We start from the raw sequence: 21,444 nt of genomic DNA on the forward strand, positions 1-21,444 counted from the left end.
ATAATAATAATAATAATAATAATAAAAATAATAAAGATTATTTCAATAGAATTAGAAAACAATAATAATGCACAAGATCAAATCAAGGGTAATAGATACAACAGACTACCCAAGCAAGGTCAATAAAAACTGGGGGGAAATCATAAAAAAATTATAATAAAATGATAAAAAAGTAATTATTATTTTTTTATTAAATTAAAAATGTGAATAATAAAAAAGTTCTGGTTGTTCAAAAATATCCACTGAACTTTTCTGCCACTTTTTGGTAGCGTGTTCCACAGTCTGGGCCGTAGGTGGCGAAGGCTGATTCACCAGCCTGCTGTTTTATTCTGGGGCACTTTCGGGCTGTTTAACAGGCTTGCTGTAGAGGACCTGAGGGCTCGCAGAGGGACATAAAAGGACAGAGACTCAGGGATGTAAGAGGGTGCTAAACCATTTAGAGCTTTATATACAAGTAACAGGCCTTTAACATCAGTTCTAAAAGATACAGGAAGCTGGGGGAGTGGGGCTGCGACTGGAGTGCCGTTCCCTCTTGTTCCCTGGCAGCAGAGTTCTGATTTAGCTGGAGTTTCTCAACTGGACCAGTCTACTCAAAAAAACAGTATGATCCTAGAGGCCATTCAGCAGGCAGAATGGTTCTACATACTGCTGCTTTAATGAACACAGCTGTCAGTCACCGACTCAACACACAGATAATAGAGGTGATCGGCCAGGTCTACTTTCTGTCTGTCACTCAGACACACACACACACACACACATGAACCTCTGAGGCATGGTGGTCGGGGCTGCAGAAAGTGCTGACTCACAGGAAGTTGGTGCATTTGGGGGAGATTCTCCACTGCTGAGCAAGTTTACTGATCCACTCCCCAGAGCCTGAAACACATTAACACCCCAAACGTCCTTTCTACCAGACTGAGCGCCAGAACCCAGAGTTTAGAGAGAGAGGGGGGGGAGAGGGAGAGGGAGGGGGGGGGGAGGGATAGTGTACAGAAAGAGATAATTGACAGTGAGGTGGGACAGTGTAGGGTGATCGAGAGATAGGAAGAGATAATGGAGAGAGTGAGACAGATAAAGAGGGGGTAATGTAGAGAGAGAGATAATACAGAAAGAGATAATGGAGAGAGTGAGACAGATAGAGAGGGGTAATGTAGAGTGAGAGATAATACAGAAAGAGATAATGGAGAGAGTGAGACAGATAGAGAGGGGTAATGTAGAGTGAGAGATAATACAGAAAGAGATAATGGACAGAGAGGTGGGACAGTGTGGGGTGACGAGAGATAATGGAGAGAGTGAGACAGATAGAGAGGGGTAATGTAGAGAGAGATAATACAGAAAGAGATAATGGACAGAGTGAGAATGCAGAGAAAGAGGATGAGGTAATATATATATATATAGAGAGAGAGAATGCTGTGAAAGACGGAGGGTAATGTAGGGAGAGAGAGAGAGAATGTAGGGAGAGAGTGAGATAATGGAGAGAGTGAGACAGATAGAGACAGAGAGAATTAGAGAGGGGTAATGTAGAGAGTGAGAATGCTGTGAACGAGAAAGAGAGAGAGACAGAAGAAAGAGGAGAGAGAGAAAGAGAGAGAGACAGAAGGAAGGAGGAGAGAGAGGGAGAGAGAGAGAGAGAGAGAGAGAGAGAGAGAGAGAGAGAGAGAAGGAAGGGAGAGAGTGACAGAAGAAAGGAGGAGAGAGAGAGAGAGAAAGAGAGAGAGAGAGAGAGAGAGAGAGAGAGAGAAGGAAGGGAGAGAGAGAGAGAGAGAGAGAAGGAAGGATGAGAGAGAGACAGAAGGAAGGAGGGGAGAGAGAGAGAGAGAGAGAGAGAGAGAGAGAGAGAGAGAGAGAGAGAGAGAAGGAAGGGAGAGAGAGACAGAAGGAAGGAGGAGAGAGAGAGAGAGAGAGAGAGAGAGAGAGAGAGAGAGAGAAGGAAGCAGGAGAGAGAGAGACAGAAGGAAGAGAGACAGACAGAAGAAAGGAGGAGAGAGAGGGAGAGAGAGAGAGAGAGAGAGAGAGAGACAGAAGGAAGGAGGAGAGAGAGGGAGAGAGAGAGAGAGAGAGAGAGAGAGAGAGAGAGAAGGAAGGGAGAGAGTGACAGAAGAAAGGAGGAGAGAGAGAGAGAAAGAGAGAGAGAGAGAGAGAAGGAAGGGAGAGAGAGAGAGAGAGAGAGAGAGAGAGAGAAGGAAGGATGAGAGAGAGACAGAAGGAAGGAGGGGAGAGAGAGAGAGAGAGAGAGAGAAGGAAGGGAGAGAGAGACAGAAGGAAGGAGGAGAGAGAGAGAGAGAGAAAGAGAGAGAAGGAAGCAGGAAAGAGAGAGACAGAAGGAGAGAGACAGACAGAAGAAAGGAGGAGAGAGAGAAGGAAGGGAGAGAGAGACAGAAGAAAGGATGAGAGAGAGACAGAAGGAAGGAGGAGAGAGAGAGAGCGAGAGAGAGAGAAGGAAGCAGGAGAGAGAGAGACAGACAGAAAAAAAGAGGCTAAAATGGAGAAAAGGGTGAGAGAGATAGAGGGCAAAAGGACAAACAGAAAGAAGGGGTGTGTGTGTGTGTGTGTGTGTGTGTGCAGTAATGCAGTGTAAAACAGTACAGTGTGTGTGTGTGATTGGTTTGCGTAAGTAATGGCGTCCTGCACTATACTGCTTAGCATTCACACCAACACACACACACACACACACACACACACACACACCAACACACAGAAACTCTCTCTCTCTCTCTGTTTGTTGTGCTCTGTCTATTATCTCTCTTCTTCCTGTATATATACAACATGTCCAAATGTTTGTGGACACCCCTTCTAATAAATGAATTCAGCAACTTGCACCCATTGCTGATACAGATGTGCAAATACACACACACACACACACACACACACAGATTGCCTAGCCCCTGTTCTGACCTCACTGATGCTCTTGGTGCAGAATGCCATCAAATCCTCACAGCAATCTAGATTCAATCTACTAGAATCTAGTAAAAAGCCTTTTTCCCTGGACAGTAGAGACAGTTGATTTCAGAACAAACAATGAATGAGCAGGTGTCCCAATACTTTTGTCAATATAGCGTATTTCTCTCACTGCCTTCTATTTCTCAGTGCGTCTCTCAGGGACACATGTACATACAACCCCCCCCCCACACACACACACACATGCAGACACACACACACATCTCTGCTCCAGTTCCCTCACACCCTGAGGTGCTGCAGTAAGGTGAATGCTGCTGGCTACTGCTCACAATGTCACCCCGTTTACCCCCATTAACAGTCATTCTGCCCTACATCTTCAAATAACACTGCAGCTGTCCAGAGAAGATACACACTCATACACACTCATACACACTGTGTGTAGTCGTGAATTAACCTTTAGAAGACCACATCTACTATTGTGTATTACAGTCACATGACCATATCGTCACTGTCAATCAAAAACCTTGTGAATCTTTTGTGAATCTGGCCATAACAAGACTGTCCCCTAACCCGGGATCTGCATAACTACACCCCCCTACTAGTGGCAGACACCACAATATTATATTAAGACACTACACTACACTATATGGACAAAAGTATTGGGACACACCGCTTAATCATTGAATTCAGGTGTTTGCTTCAGCTTCATTGCTACAGGTGTATAAAATCAAGCCTCTAGCCCTGTAGTCTGCCTTTCCTCCACACATCAGTGAAAGAACGGGAGGTTCTGAAGAGCTCACTGAACTCCAGCGTGGTTCTGTATGTAATAGGAGACACCGCTGCACCAACAACAACAAGTTAGCTGGTGAAATTTAGACCTTCCCTCCTAGATCTTCCTCCATCAGCTGTGAGTGGTGTTATTATTGAACAGTGGAAGAGTTTAGGAGGAACAGCTCACAGAGAGCAGCTCAGCGTCCACCGAGTGTCCGACCACGTAAAGCTACAGAGCGGGGTCAGGGCCGAGTGCTGAGCTCAGACTTTTCTCATAGTGCAGAAAAGCCTCCAACTGACTCAATAACTGCAGAGCTCCAAACCTGCTGCTGCTGGTAGAGCTGCAAAGAGGGATGACTCCATATTAATGGCATATTAATGTGCAGGTGTCCCAATACTTTTGTCCAAATAGTGTATTGATTAAAATTTTGCGTCTCCATTTTTTACACTTATTTATTTGACATCAGCTGAATCTGGCAGTTGTTCTTTACACTGAGTCAGAATTTAATGATGAACGGACCAATAGAAATGCTCCAAATTGTAAAAAGGGGTAACACCTATTTACACTGACTTCCACTGAGATATTCCAAAGTTTTCCTCTCCAGCTAATATCTCCTCTTCTACTTACCAACACAAATGTGGCCTGGATTGACAGTTGCTACTGTAGCTAACTATGCTAACACTCCCCAGGCTCCCCCAGGGTTGAACACTGCATGTGATTAACCTCGTCATGATGATTCCACTGCAGCTTGGGAGTCATTGTTTATTCTGCTATTAATTGTTTGTCCTCAGGCCACGCCCATCTGACTGACTTTAACATCGCTGCTATCGTGAAGGACGACTTAAGGGCAACTTCCATTGCTGGGACAAAGCCATACATGGGTAAGAGCATCCAGCCAATACCTTTATAGTTCATATTGGGCCTGATTACACCTGCCATTAACCCCTTAGACAGATCGATAGACAGATCAATAGAGAGATAGATAGACAGGCAGACAGACAGACAGACCAATAGATAGATAGACAGACAGGCTGATAGATAGATCAATAGAGAGATAGACAGACAGACAGATAGATAGATAAACAGACAGACAGACAGATCGATAGATAGATCAATAGAGAGATAGATAGACAGACAGACAGGCCGATAGATAGATCGATAGACAGGCCGATAGATAGATCAATAGAGAGACAGACAGACAGACAGACAGACAGACAGACCAATAGATAGATAGACAGACAGACAGACCGATAGATAGATCAATAGAGAGATATATAGACAGGCAGACAGACCAATAGATAGATAGACAGACAGGCCGATAGATAGATCAATAGAGAGACAGACAGACAGACAGACAGACAGACAGACAGATAGATAGATTGATTGATTGATAGACAGATAGGCAGACAGATCAATAGATAGATAGATAGATAGATAGATAGATAGATAGATAGATAGATAGACAGACAGATCGATAGATAGATAGATCAATAGAGAGATAGATAAACAGACAGACAGACAGACAGATTGATTGATAGACAGACAGAGAGAGAGAGATAGATAGATAGATAGATAGATAGATAGATAGATAGATAGATAGATAGAGATAGACAGACAGACAGACACAGATAGATTGATAGAGATAGACAGATAGATAGACAGACAGACAGATAGATAGACAGACAGACAGACACAGATAGATTGATAGAGGTAGATGGACAGACAGACAGATCGATAGATAGATAGATAGAGATAGACAGATAGATAGACAGACAGACAGATAGATAGACAGACAGACAGACACAGATAGATTGATAGAGGTAGATGGACAGACAGACAGATCGATTGTAACCGATTAGAAACTGCAACGGACTTGTGTGTGGGGACAGACTCTGTAGTGCTGCTCTTATCTACCAGGAAATAAACACAAGCATGTACACACACACACACACACACACACACACTAATCCATACTAATCATTACTTGTATTAACATTCTTTTCAATCTCATCCACATTTTATACAACTGTAAACGGTGTGTGATTGACAGACAGACAGACAGACAGACAGATCGACAGACAGACAGACAGATAGATAGACATACACCTGTCTATATAATACTGAATAAAATAATGAAGAGTTAATGAATTAAAAAATAAATAATAAAACAAATGTAAATTAATAAAAATAATTAATATATATATATATATATATATATATATATATATATATATATATATATATATTACTACGGATCTTGGCTTCGTTCGCCCTCTCTTGCTCTATCTCTCACGCTCGCACTCACACCTAAGGGCCTATGACTGGACAAGGAGCTCCACTTCCTCATCAGCCCCCAGCACCTGTTTCTCTGAGCTGCTCTTCTTTCACAGGACAAAGCTCCATTTCTCCCAGTGAGAGGATTCAGAATCCGCGATGCTCTAAAGATGAGGTGGAATAAGGCTGGAAGGACAGGCCTTAAATAACTCCAAGGCTTATCACACACTAAGGTGTATTACTCAGTATCTACAGTGACTTCTGTACAAACAGCCGGAGCTGTTCTCAGCTAATAGACGCCTGTAAGAACACTTTTGGCCTGCCAGTGGGAAACAGGGTGTTTAAGGGGTTAACTGTGGGGAAAAAGGTGTAGAGAGACGCCTTAGTGGTGAGGACCAGGACCAGCTATAAATAAATTAAGTCATATTAAGTCAAATTAAAGCTTTATGCTAATAGTAAATATGTATTTACATATTAACCCTCTGGGGTCTGATATTGCACCTTTCACCTTTAAAGGCAGCATTAAATATTCAGAACAGTCTCAGCTTTCTATAATGAGACCCCAAGTAACCCAGAGCAGTGTGTGAAGAGATAATCTCACCCTAAATGCAATAAAACGTTCAGACTACAGATTTAGGAAATTGTTTTATGCCGAATGTATTTAAAGAAACACTGAGAACCATCAAATTTCACACATATTTGACAATATGCAAAAAGTTCATATGAGGTACAGTCTAACAGACTTACCTGCACACTACACCTCAAATCCACCTCAGGACCATCATGTCATCATGTCAAGTATTTATTTGAGTTTTTGATTATTTGAGTTTTTAGTGATTTGAAATTTTGTGATTTGAGTTTTTATTGATTTGAGTTTTTTATTATTTGAGTTTTTAGTGATTTGAAATGTTGTGATTTGAGTTTATTGATTTGAGTTTTTATTGATTTGAGTTTGAGTATTTAAGATTTTGTGATTTGAGTTTTTGATTATTTGAGTTTTTCAATTCAAGTTTTTGATGATGTGCGTTTTTGTGATTTGAGTTTTTGTAATTTGAGTTGTTGTGATTTGAGTTTTTGTAATTTTAGTTGTGATTTGAGTTTTTAGTGATTTGAGTTTTTGAGTATTTAAGATTTTGTGATTTGAGTTTGTGTTGATTTCAGTTTTTGATTATTTGATTTTTTTCAATTCAAGTTTTTGATGATGTGAGTTTTTGTAATTTGAGTTTTTGTGATGTGAGTTTTTGTAATTTGAGTTTTTGTGATTTGAGTTTTTAGTTATCTGAGTTTTTGAGTATTTAAGATTTTGTGATTTGAGTTTGTGTTGATTTCAGTTTTTGGTGATTTGAGTTTTTCAATTCAAGTTTTTGATGATGTGAGTTTTTGTAATTTGAGTTTTTGTGATGTGAGTTTTTGTAATTTGAGTTTTTGTGATTTGAGTTTTTAGTTATCTGAGTTTGTGTTAATTTGAGTTTTTGGCGACGACAGAAAGAAAGAAAGAGTGAGAAATGAGAGAGAAAGGCTGTGGGAAAGTGCTATGTTTATTTTATGAATGAATATTATTGTGAATCCCAAACTGACAGCAAAAATCCATTTCCTGACTGAAATAGAAGCAGAAATACTATTTTTATGTCCTGTCACATGTTTCTGTGCCTCTGCAGCTCCGGAGCTTTTCCAGCCATTTGAGGGAACGCATCCAGGCTACTCGTTTGCAGTGGACTGGTGGTCTTTGGGCATAACTGCTTATGAGTTGCTCAGAGGACAGGTGAGAGTTCCCTGTGGTCAGCTGGAGCTTATGTTGTACACTCCTAAAAATACAGGGAGAACCTTTTATGGACATTAAAGTTCTCTACCAATTTAAGCGTTATCCACACTACCCACACATCTCTATTATAAAAGTGATTAAATGTTTATTTTTCTTACATTTATATTTTGTGCATGATGTTTGTATAGTTTTACATATATCATACATTTTGTATCCAATTAATTTTATATATGATGAATATTGTAGTGCTTTACAAATATCAGCAAAATATTTTTCTGTTTAACTTAGAGTACATAAGCAGATACATAGTTTAAATGTATGCATGTGTCATTTTCTGTAAGGAAACCAAATGATGCTCACCTAATCTGGTGCTCACCTAAAACCATCTGGTGCTTAACTTATACTATCTGGTGCTTACTTAATGGTATCTGGTGCTTACTTAATGGTATCTGGTGCTCACCTAATAGTATCTGGTACGCACCTTAAACCATATGGTGATCAACTTATACTGCCTAGTCCTTACTTTATAGTATCTGGTGCTCACCTAGTAGTATCTGGTGCTCTACATATAATATCTAGTCCTTACTTAATACTATCTGGTGCTCACCTGATACTGTCTGGTGCTCTACATATAATATCTAGTCCTTAATTAATACTATCTGGTGCTCACTTAATACTATCTGGTGCTCACCTGATACTGTCTGGTGCTCTACATATACTATCTAGTCCTTACATTATACTATCTGGTGCTCACTTAATAGTATCTGGTGCTCACCTCATAGTATCTTGTGCTCACCTAATACTATCTGGTGCTCACCTCATAGTATCTTGTGCTCACCTAATACTATCTGGTGCTCTACTTATACTATCTAGTCCTTACTTAATACTATCGGGTGCTCACTTAATAGTATCTGGTGCTCACCTAATAGTATCTGGTGCTCTACTTATACTATCTAGTCCTTATTTAATACTATCGGGTGCTCACTTAATAGTTTCTGATGCTCACCTAATAGTATCTGGTGCTTTATTTATACTATCTAGTCCTTCCTTAATAGTATCTGGTGCTCACCTAATAATATCTGGCAGAGATAACATGCTAAAAACCATTGTCCTAGAGGCAAAGTGTATACATAAAGTACATGTGAAAATATTAAAATTAAAACGTATATGGCAGCAGAGGGAAACGATAAAGTACTTTTATCTAAAAAAAAGTCAGTTTCATGGAAATAATAGAAATAAAAATTCTTTTTTGATGGAAATTTACTGTTTTTACATATTTGTTTTGTTGAATTTTCCCCTTTTTTCTTCTATTTGGTACTGCTTATTAATCCACCCACTCATTCTGGCTGCTGACGGCAAAGCGGCACGGCTCAGGATGGAAATCTCTTTTTTTTTTATTGTGTCAGTTTTTTTTTTCATCTTAATGGAAAAATAGACAAGCTGTTCTGTGGTTCCTGCCACTATAGCCATTTGTTTTGCTGGGGCACAAACATCCATTAGGCCAGGTCACCTCATGTTTTCCTCCAATAGCTTTAGCCCACATCATCACAGACAATGCTTCAGTTAGATTTTGGTGTGCTATCATTTGAGCAAAGGCTGTTGAACAGCCCGTTCCATCACCGCGTCAGGGGTGTTGCTGAGTGCAGATTTATCTCTGTTTTCTGTAGCAATCTCAACAACTGTCAGGGCTTGGAGTCCCTGTTCATGTCATACTTTAACAGCAGAGGCACTGAACGTACCGTACACACTGGCACTTGCACATGCAGTGTGATTCAGGCATTTCACTACATACACACACAATTCCTGACTGCAAGCATACTTGCATTTCCGAAATCCTGCTGGTGTGGATTCATGCCAGTTTCCTCTCATTTAATGACGCATGCGAAAGCTGCTTGTGTGCTAATAGTGCACCCTTGTGGTAAAACATCAGTCTGACTGCGACTGGGTTTCCTTTTGGACAGCAAACCCAGGAGGAATAGCGTTATAAAAAGGTTTATCAGTTACACTGAGACACTTATTAATATTTATATATTCAGTCATCATAAACATCCTGACTCACATTTCTAACTTCTGCATCTCAGTTTGATCAACAATCCAAACTGAATCAAGCCTTAAAATCATCAGCAAACGAGCTACAGCTTAAACTGATTCAATACTGTGTAAGTCTGTGGCTCCGCCCCCTCAATCTGTTTACTGTTTATTCCCATCTGCAGTTAACAACTCCCACATCACATGACATCCCCAGACTGGGGAAAAGGTTTTTGACAGTGTAGCGCAGGAATCCTTGCTGGGACTTGAACCTATAACCTCCTCACAATTGATGAGCAGCAGTTAGACCGTAGGGCCGGTCCAGAGCTGTGAAATTACACTACATACAAACACAGTTCTGAGGAAATTTACCTTCCTTTCTTTCTCAGACACCGAACTGTCCACGGCTTCACTCTTCAGCGCTGTCTAGCTGCCTGCTTGTCAAGAGACTCAGGTGATCATGAGTTCAAATCCCATCAACACCACTAACAGCCCTCCATGGTCAGTAGTCTGAGAATAGGAAGGCCTTTCCTCATGTGATAGGGGAAGTTCTGGCCTGCAGATGGGAATAAACAGTAAACATATTAAGAGGGGGCGGAGCCACAGACTAAATGTCTTACAGAGTATTGTATCAGTTTCAGCTGCAACTCGTTTACTGTTGATTTTGAGGCTTGACTCAGTTTGGATTGTTGATGAAACTGAGATGCAGTTAGAAATGTGAGTCAGGAGAACTTTAGGCTGAACTAAGTTGAATGAACTCAACAAACTCTCAGATAATCAGATACTATATCAGAGTAAGTTGGCCTGACTTTAAACGTTTTACAGTTTCTGACAGTAATCATGTGCGTAAGCTCCAGACTCCATTCACTATCCTATTCACTTTTTTGCAGAGGCCTTACATAATGCGCTCCAGCACACCGGCCAGTGAGATCATGCAGTCCTTCCATAAAGTAAACCCCTACTACCCAGCCCCCTGGTCTGCAGAAATCAAGAGTCTGTTGAGAAAGGTAAAGTCTACATCTCTTAAAGTGATACTGCAGCTCCTGGCTAATGTAGCTAATACACTACACCATATGGACAAAAGTATTGGGACACCTTCTCATTCATTGCTTCTTCTGAAATCTTAAAAAATAAACATTTTCTCCTGCTTTTGTTGGAGTAACTGTCTCTACTGTCCAGGGAAGAAAGAAGGCTTTCTACTAGACTTTGAAGAAGCATTGCTATGAGGATTTGATTGCATTCAGCGACAAGAGCATTAGTGAGGTCAGGATGTTGGATGATGATCCCCACCACCACCACCTCAATCCCCAACTCATCCCAAAAGTATTGGATGGAGCACCACCATCCATCATTTCAGAGAAGACAGTTCTTCCACTGCTCCACAGCTCAGTGCTGGGGGGCTTTATTATACCCCTCTTCTAGCCCACGCCTGGCATTAGAAGGCAGAATTGTGCCAATAGGTTCATGTTTATCTGCTCCAGAGAGTACTATTCTATTGGCAGTACTTCTCTACAGGGAAATGGATGCAACGTAAACTTAAAGTAGCTGAATGCATTTATTTAAAAGGGGTGTCCACAAATATTTGGACACATACGTCCTGTCTTGGCTGATTCAACTATTGCTTTACCACACTGTCCCATAAGTACCGGTGTATTGGCTGAAACTATTGACTAAGACTATATGAGGAATTACTCTCCTATAAATACAACAAGATCTTGACTGTGTGTGTTTGCTGCGTTTCAGCTGTTGTGTATTGACGCCCAGAAGCGCCTCTCCTGCTTCTCTGAGCTGCAGGACATGGACTACCTCTCTGACGTCAACTGGGACGCTGTGCTAAATAAGCAGGTCCCACCAGGGTTCATCCCTAACGTAAGTGTCCAGAACACACGGTGTCCTCAAACAATTCTGTACCTGATTTAACCTTCCTGTCCACAGTAGGTTTATTTTAATGTATTTCCATAATAATTATCTCATCAACTGCATAGTTTATTATGTAATAAGGACATTTACACGTGGTTGACAGTCTGTATCAACAAGTTTGAGTCTGCAGATCTGAATTTTTCATTTCTTTCAATATTAAAAATAAAAAAGTAATTGGACAATGTAACGAATGGCTTTTCTTTCCACAAAATGACACTAAATGTCAAATAAAAACGACCTGCTTACAAACTAAACTGCGGTGGAGCATCTATGGTTGAAGAACCCATGTGTATTAAGGTTCCTTGAGGATCTTTAAGCTGCTATATTTGTGTATCTAACTATGAGGAACTTCTTGAATTTGTCTCACTGCACTGTTTTTAAAGACCTTTTGTTGGAGGTTCTTCTATTTAAAACTGTGGTGGAACCTTTTGAGATATTTTAGGGAACCTTAAAGAAAAGGTTCTCAGAAGACCCCATTCTTATGGCAAAAACCTTGGCAAAGAGCTAAAGTTTATTTCAGTGAGATCTTTTCAAGAAGTTCATCATAGTTGGATTCAAAGCTAGTAGCTTAGATATCCTCTAGGAACCTGAACTGAATCCTTTGAGAGACCAGATTTCATACTGAAGAATCCCAGAACGCACCTGTAACAGCATTGAGGACCGTGCAAGTTCTAGGAGGCGTCCCCTCCCCGGTTCTTGGAGTAACCTGGAGGCTGTTACCTCGCCACCGTAGCAATCATATATCACCATGTTGCCCATCTCTGCTGACCACCTGCCTGTCCAGTAAGAGCTTTGTTTATACGTCCTGTAGAGGCGAAGGCTTAACTGTGACCCAACGTTTGAGCTGGAGGAGATGATCCTGGAATCCAAGCCACTGCACAAGAAGAAGAAGAGACTAGCAAGGAAAACCAGGGAGAACGGCGGCTCAGATGGCTCTCCACAGGTAATACTACTGCTACTACTACTACCACTACTACTACTGCTACTATTCCTACTATTACTGTTACTATTGCTACTACCACTACTACCACTACTACTACTGCTACTATTCCTACTATTACTGTTACTATTGCTACTACCACTACTACCACTACTACTACTGCTACTATTCCTACTATTACTGTTACTACTACTACCACTACTATTACTACCACTACTACTACTGCTACTACTACTACTGCTACTATTCCTACTATTACTGTTACTATTGCTACTACCACTACTACTACTACTACTACTGCTACTATTCCTACTATTACTGTTACTATTGCTACTACCACTACTACTACTGCTACTATTCCTACTATTACTGTTACTATTGCTACTACCACTACTACCACTACTACTACTGCTACTATTCCTACTATTACTGTTACTATTGCTACTACCACTACTACTACTGCTACTATTCCTACTATTACTGTTACTACTACTACCACTACTATTACTACCACTACTACTACTGCTACTACTACTACTGCTACTATTCCTACTATTACTGTTACTATTGCTACTACCACTACTACTACTACTACTACTGCTACTATTCCTACTATTACTGTTACTATTGCTACTACCACTACTACTACTACTACTACCACTACTACTACTGCTACTATTCCTACTATTACTGTTACTATTGCTACTACCACTACTACTACTACTACTACTGCTACTATTCCTACTATTACTGTTACTATTGCTACTACCACTACTACTACTGCTACTACTACTACCACTACTACTACTGCTACTATTCCTACTATTACTGTTACTATTACTACTACTACTACTGCTACTACTACTACCACTACTACTACTGCTACTATTCCTACTATTACTGTTACTATTGCTACTACCACTACTACCACTACTACTACTGCTACTATTCCTACTATTACTGTTACTATTGCTACTACCACTACTACCACTACTACTACTGCTACTATTCCTACTATTACTGTTACTACTACTACTACCTTTACTACCACTTCGGCCTACTACTACTATTACTATTACTTCTACTATACTAATTCTACTATGTCTACCTTCTACTATTACCACTGCTACTACTTACTCTAATACTACTATTACTAATTCTACAATATTGTATCTACCACTGCTACTATTAGTAATTATACAATTATTATTATGCATTTATTATTTCTACTACTACTATTATTACTAATTCTGTTTTATCTACCTCATACTATTAATACTTCCTCTACTACATTTTACTACTACTTCTGATTCTACAGGACCCACTTCTACTACTATTACCATTACTTCTACTATACTAATTCTATTATATCTACCTTCTACCAGACTTACCACTGCTACTACTTACTCTACTACTATTATTACTAATTCTACAATTATTGATATACATTTCTTTCTACTACTACTACTACTATTACTAATTCTGCTTTATCTACCTTCTACTATAACTACTTCCTCTACTACTATTTTACTACTTCTTCTACTTACTACTACTTCTGCCTACTACTTCTAATTCTACAATACCCACTTCTACTACACTAATTCTACTATATCTACCTTCTACCACCACTACTACTACTAACTGTACTACTATTATTACTAATTCTACAATTATTTTATCTACCACTACTTCTATTACTATATTTACATTCTACTTTCTATTACTACTACCATTACTAATTCTATTACTATTTCCTCTACTACTAATTCTACTATATTTTCCCTTCACTACTGTTATTACTACTTTTATTTTTATTACTACTGTTATTACTAATTCTACTATATCTACTCCCCACTACTATTACTAGTTCTTCTACTTCTAGTATGACTAATTCTACTCGTTCTACCCTCTACAATTACTACTGTTTTGTCTGCCACTTCTACCAATACTACTTCTACTATAACTACCTTCTATTACTATCACTTCTACTGCTACTACTACTATTACTAATTCTACTATTTCTGCCTTAAATTTTATCTACTACTACTATTATTACTAATTCTGCCTTATTTACCTTATCTACCCCTACTACTATTTATACTATATGTACCTGGTACTACTACCTCTGCTATTACTACTGTTATTACTAGTTCTATCATATCTACCCTCCATCTATTACTTGTTCTCCTGCTTCTAGTAGTACTAATTCTACTCGTTCTAAAATTTCTTCTGTTTTGTCTGCCATTACTACTAATACTACTTCTATTATAACTACCTTCTATTACTATCAATACTACTGCTGCTACTACTAATTCTGTTACTAATTCTACAATATCTACCTTCTGCTATTACTATTACTTCTACCATCTTCTTCTACTACTAACTGTGCTACTACTAATTCTACTATTTCTACCAGCTATTTCACCTACCACTACTATTATTACTAATTCTACTATATCTACATTCTACTATTACTACTACTTCTACGACTACTAACTCTACTACTACTAACTCTGCTGCTACTACTAATTCTATTTCTAGCAGCTATTTCCTCTACTACTACTATTATTACTAATTCTACTATATCTACATTCTACTATTACTACTACTTCTACGACTACTAACTCTACTACTACTAACTCTACTACTACTAACTCTACTACTACTACTAATTCTATTTCTAGCAGCTATTTCCTCTACTACTACTATTATTACTAATTCTACTATATTCACATTCTACTATTACTACTAACTCTACTACTACTAACTCTACTACTACTACTAATTCTATTTCCTACTACTATTACTACTATTCCTATTACTACTACTATAAAGCTATTTCCTCTACTACTACTATTATTACTAATTCTACTATATTCACATTCTACTATTACTACTACTTCTATCTTATTTTATGACTACTAACTCTACTATTTCTACCAGCTATTTTGTCTACTACTACTAATTCTACTATATCTACATTCTACTTCTACTTCTACTACTACTACTACTAGCACCAAGATTACAACAGCACAATGAATCTATCAGACAGAAAAATAGGTACGACCTCAGTTCTGAATGGAACCTGTCCTGTTATAACATCCAATCCCTGCATTGATCAGGAATCAGGTGGCCTGTAGGGTGACTCTGAGCTGGAGGAGCGCACTGCTCCATAGGCTTAGTTCTCATCTGCACATCTGCTAATGCATCAGCCATGTCTGCAGGGCGCGGGTGCCAAAGAAGACAAACCCAAAAGAATAAATAAACAATCTGATGGATGGTTAATGAAAAGAGGCGGGGAACGCTTTGCCTCGCTGATTTAATTGCGCTGTGCCCGGCGTGGGCAGTTTAGAGTTTTTTGCTAACTCTGCTGAAGCAGCCATGCATTACGCTCTGGCTCTAGCAGACTCTTCAAGGTCACCCCTGCTGGTGATGCGGCTCTAGGGCTGGAGTGAAGGAGCAGCTCGCGTACTCCATCAGGATCACAGACTGAACACCACCCAGTTCCTCTCCGGGAGTCTGCAGGCAACCTAAAACTAAATATAATAGACTTGAACTGTTACGGAGAAGGAAATACACTACGTGTCCAAATGTTTGTGGACACCCTATTCTATTGAATGCATTCAGCTACTTTAAGTTGCACCTGTTGCTGACACAGATGTGCAAATGCACACACACAGATTGTGTAGTCACTGTAAAGAAGTACTGCCAAAAGAATAGGACTCTCTGGTATGATGGATGGTGGAGCTCCATCCAATACTTTTGGGATGAGTTAGGGTGGTGATAAGCCAACCTCCTGGCCTCTCTTCAGCTTCAGCACTTACCCCTGAGCCCAATCAAATCATCACAGCAATGTTCTGCCAAAATCTAGGAGAAATCCTTCTTCTCTGGACAGTAGAGACAGTTACTCCAACAAAAGCAGGATGGACTCGTTCTAATAGTCTTAATTTCAGTGTCCCAATACTTTTGTCCACATATTGAGCTGTTGTATTTCAGTATTCTTGTGTATTGTATTGTATGAGTGTTGCTCAGGAGTTCTGAGAGAGCAGAGCTACTTGTGGTTGTAGATGAGGGGTGGAGGAGTGGGGAGGTGGGCCGGTACGTGTGCTATTTCTAAAGCAGTGTGGATCAATATTGTATGAACGGAGCTGCCCCGCTGTCTGGCCCAGACTGCCTGTAGATCATTAACACAAACTCTGCACTCCTCCATCCCCTCCTTCTCTCCATCTCTCTCTCCACCCCTCTCTCCTTCACTTCCAACAGTCTCTCCTACTCTCTTCCCCCTGCTCTCACTCTCTCTCTCTCGCCCTTTGCTTCTTTTCAAGTCTTTTCAAGTCTTTCCTACTTTCCTCACTCTCCTCCTGTCTTTCTCGTATTCTCTCTCTCTCTCTCTCTCTCTCTCTCTCTCTCACTCTCACTCTCCTCCTGTCTTTCTCGTATTCTCTCTCTCTCTCTCTCTCTCTCTCTCTCTCTCACTCTCACTCTCCTCCTGTCTTTCTCATACTCTCTCTCCCTCTCTCTCTCTCTCTCACTCTCCTCCTGTCTTTCTCGTATTCTCTCTCTCTCTCTCTCTCTCTCTCTCTCTCTCTCTCTCTCTCTCTCTCTCACTCTCACTCTCCTCCTGTCTTTCTCGTATTCTCTCTCTCTCTCTCTCTCTCTCTCTCTCACTCTCACTCTCCTTCTGTCTTTCTCGTACTCTCTCTCTCTCTCACTTTCTCTCTCACTCTCCTCCTGTCTTTCTCATACTCTCTCCCTCTCTCTCTCTCTCTCTCACTCTCCTCCTGTCTTTCTCATACTCTCTCTCCCTCTCTCTCTCTCTCTCTCTCTCTCTCACTCTCCTCCTGTCTTTCTCATACTCTCTCTCCCTCCCTTTCCCTTTCCTTTTTCTCTCACTCAGGCTGTCTTACTATCTCTTCTTCTCTCTCTCTCTCTCTCTCTCTCTCTCTTTCTCATTCACCTTTAACAGTCTCTCCTACTCTCTTTCCTTCCCCCTGCTCTCACTCGCTCACTCTCTGTCTCTCTCCTTCCTCCCCTCTATCTCTCTCTCTCTCGCCCCCTTTCTTGCTTACTTTAAACGGTCTTTCCTACTTTGTCTCTCTCACTTTGTCTCTCTCTCTTTCCTCCTGTCTCAGTCTCTCCCCCTTACTCTTTCTGTCTCTCTTTCCCGATCTCCCTCACTTCCTTTCTATCCCTCTTTGTTTGTCTCTCACTCTGACTCTTACTGTCTCACTCTCTCTCCCTCTCCTTTTTTGTCTCACTCTGACTCTTACTGTCTCTCTCTCTCTCCTGTTCTCTTTCCCTCACTTTCTCTCCACCCTCTTTTATTTGTCTTTATTTCTCTCCATTGCTCTTTCCTCTCTCGATCCATTTCTACCTGTCTCACGCGCTCCATCATTCCTTTCCCTCCCTTTCTGTCTCGCTTTCTTTCAGTCTCTCTCTCCTTCTCTCTCACTCTTTCTTTCTACCTCTCCCTTTTTCCCTTGCTGTCCCTCTCTCACGCTCTACTCTCTCTCTTTTTTCCCTCCTCTGTGTCTCACTCTCTCTTGCTCTCTCTCTCTCTCTCTCTCTCTTTTCTTCTATGTCTCTCTTTCTTTTTCTTTGTCTTGCTCTCTGTGTCTCTCTCTCTCTCTCTCTGCTCGGGGGCTCGGTCTGCCATTGAACCCATAATGGACAGAGGGATTAGCTCAATTAAATCACAGATAATGCAGCGGAAAATTGAGCTCCGGCTGTGAGAACAAAATAAAACAGCCCATCCCACAACCCTACCTTCTGAACTCTCCGTCTCTCACCCACTCTCTCTCGCTCTCCCTCCCTCTGAACTCTCAAACATGGATCAGTACTGAAAAATGGGCAGTTTGGTTTATTGATTCTCATTCGTAATAAAAAAGAAGAGCAGCCTGTGAACAGCCCCGGGGGGCAGTAAATACTCAGTGTCAGCATGAGCTGGAAGCTCGCATACACTGTTAGTCTAAAAGTATTCAGACACCCCTAATTAGTAAATCCAGCTCTAATCACCTTAGAGAAGCACTGACAGTTGAGCAGGGCGCTCTGGAGCAGCCACACATGAGCCTTACTCCACCATGCTTTTACTCTACAGACTTCAGACAGCCCTACTGAAACCAGACAGACTTAGAATATCAATGAGGAGAAGTCTGACTGCAGGAGAAAATCACCAACACATTCCAGGGACCATAAACGCAGAGCATTCCCGGTATTTGTCAAAAGAAAAAAAAATGTAGGGCAGCTAGAAGTTCTGTTCAGACACAAAATACAGTGTAGAAGTCTATATCTCAGCAGTGAGAGTGGCTACCTGTAATTACCGCTATATAACATTAGAATAAACCAAAATAAACATAAAGTCAGTGGTCAGTGAGAGTGTCTACCTGTAATTAACTCTATATAACATTCGAATAAACCCAAATAAACATAAAGTCAGTGGTCAGTGAGAGTGTCTACCTGTAATTAACTCTATATAACATTAGAAAAACCCCAAATAAATATAAAGTCAGTGGTCAGTGAGAGTGTCTACCTGTAATTAACTCTATATAACATTCGAATAAACCCAAATAAACATAAAGTCAGTGGTCAGTGAGAGTGTCTACCTGTAATTAACTCTATATAACATTAGAAAAACCCCAAATAAATATAAAGTCAGTGGTCAGTGAGAGTGTCTATCTGTAATTAACTCTATATAACATTAGAATCAAGTCAGAGGTCAGAATGTGTTGTTGCTTATGGCCAGACTAACACACAATAATTGGTAGTATGGGAATAATTGATAGTAGTGGTGGTAGTAGTCTGGATGTTTGGTATTTTGAAGTTTTGAGTTCAGGATAACCTGATTTTCCTTCTGTTTTCTTTTCAGAATGGTCAGATCCAGCAGCGCTTGGACAACGTGCAAAGAGACTTCATTGTTTTCAACAGAGAAAAGTAAGAGAACTGCCGTGATATATATAGAGAATTGATATAATTATTTACTATAACTTTTAATGGAAGACAATGTAAAAAGATTGTATTCCCCAAAAAAAAAAACATTGGTGAATGTGAGAATATTGGTGAAAACTGTATAAATTAAGTTTACAAAGAAATTTCTTCTTAGAAACAATTGTTTTTTTGGGGCCCCCGAGTGCTCCAATGGACTAAGGCGCTGTCAGTATGATCAGAGGGCCGAATTACAGTCATGCTGCTAGCCATCGGTAGACAAGGTCCATGAGAGAGGCCCTCAGAAAGCACATTTGGCCTTGATCTCCCCTAGGTGGGTAGATGGAGGTCCCTCCCCAGGTCGTAGGCTGGTAGGCGGGTATGCTGGGCTTTCCTCCAGGTGCATTGGTTGCCTGGTGATGTTGCATCGGCAGCAGTTCAGAAAATGAGAGGCTTGACTGCGCAGGCCAGTGTCAGGGGCATTGCATGCTATGGGGGGGGGGGGGGGTACATACAGGTTGGGTAATTGGCGGTCTCCTAAATTGGCTACTGTCAACTCCCTAGCACTGCTATACATGCAAAACCAGCCACCGGCATTGCTGAGCAGCCAACACTCCCAGCCAGCTCCACTACACCAGCTAACAGACACCTGTGCCGGCCAACATCGCTTAAGAGTGATGAGGGAGAGAGCGCCATCTACCCACCCGGAGAGAGCACAGCCAATTGTGCTCCCTCAGACTTTGGCCACTGATGGCAAAGTGGTATGTAAGTTCCGTTCAGACTCAAAATACAGTGTAGAAGTCTTTATCTCAGCAGTGAGAGCGTCTACCTGTAATTAACTCTATATAACATTAGAATAAACCCAAATAAACATAAAGTCAGTGGTCAGTGAGAGTGTCTACCTGTAATTAACTCTATATAACATTAGAATAAACCCAAATAAACATAAAGTCAGTGGTCAGTGAGAGTGTCTACCTGTAATTAACTCTATATAGCATTAGAATAAACCCAAATAAGCATAAAGTCAGTGATCAGTAAGAGTGTCTACCTGTAATTAACTCTATATAACATTAGAATAAACCCAAATAAACATAAAGTCTGTGGTCAGTGAGAGTGTCTACCTGTAATTAACTCTATATAACATTAGAATAAACCCAAATAAACATAAAGTCAGTGGTCAGTAAGAGTGTCTACCTGATTCATTCTTTTTTTGTTTTTGTAAAGGTTGAGGAAAACCAAAGCAGACACCGAAGGCAATGACCTTATCACAAAAGAGGCGAACCAAGCCATAGAGGATGGACAGAACAACAACGTCACTGGTGCACCATGTTTATCGGGGTAGAGCTTTTGCCTTGACGGCTCAGAGGGGAGGTAGATGGGACAGTTCCTCTGCTTAAAGCTCAACAGCTCAGGCTTATCCAGACTGCACTGAAGAGGTGTGGCTCCCAACTAACGGTGAGGAGACCAGACACGACCTTCTCAGAGTTTCTGTTTGTTGTTTGTTGTTTTTGTTTTTGTTTTTTTAAGTCGATGTCTGAAGGACAGAAAACAAAATTCCTGCAAATGAAAGCCACACAACCTTGATTTCAGGAAGGTTCTTCGCTGCAAAAACCTACCATGGGTTGGTCTACACAGTGGTTGGAGAAGTTGAGAAGGTGGAGTGTAGGTGGAGAACTTCTGTTTTTGGTATTGTTTTCTTCTGAACACTCGTGGGACCTTTGTGCCTAAAGAAACACAGCAAGACTCAAACGAGGACATCACTTCCCCGTCCCCTTCACTGAAGACCTCCCAACACTTTCCAGTGTTCGCCTGTGATCATGTTCAGACATGGTTCTGCAATCCTTCCGTTCCCGTCCCTGTCCCTGTCCCCCCGCCCCCCGTGAGTTGCCTTATGCTCCATGCTGGCATGTCACAGGATGTCCTTATGTAATC

At 40.7% G+C, this 21,444-nt stretch overlaps 1 protein-coding gene across 1 annotated transcript in view; it reads left to right on the forward strand.

Annotated features, from left to right (window-relative positions):
* stk32a (serine/threonine kinase 32A) overlaps nt 1–20,981 on the forward strand; it is an 80,831-nt gene extending 59,850 nt beyond the window's left edge. Inside the window, exons 7-13 of the mRNA XM_072661674.1 lie at nt 4,459–4,548; nt 7,600–7,703; nt 10,622–10,738; nt 11,475–11,600; nt 12,463–12,594; nt 19,457–19,521; nt 20,737–20,981. Coding sequence (XP_072517775.1) covers nt 4,459–4,548; nt 7,600–7,703; nt 10,622–10,738; nt 11,475–11,600; nt 12,463–12,594; nt 19,457–19,521; nt 20,737–20,854 — 752 coding nt within the window. The 3' untranslated portion in view covers nt 20,855–20,981. The remainder of the gene's footprint in view (nt 1–4,458; nt 4,549–7,599; nt 7,704–10,621; nt 10,739–11,474; nt 11,601–12,462; nt 12,595–19,456; nt 19,522–20,736) is intronic.
* Nucleotides 20,982–21,444: the final 463 nt, after the last annotated feature.

The sequence above is a fragment of the Salminus brasiliensis genome, chromosome 18 (assembly GCF_030463535.1).
Source record: "Salminus brasiliensis chromosome 18, fSalBra1.hap2, whole genome shotgun sequence".
Taxonomy (NCBI): domain Eukaryota; kingdom Metazoa; phylum Chordata; class Actinopteri; order Characiformes; family Bryconidae; genus Salminus; species Salminus brasiliensis.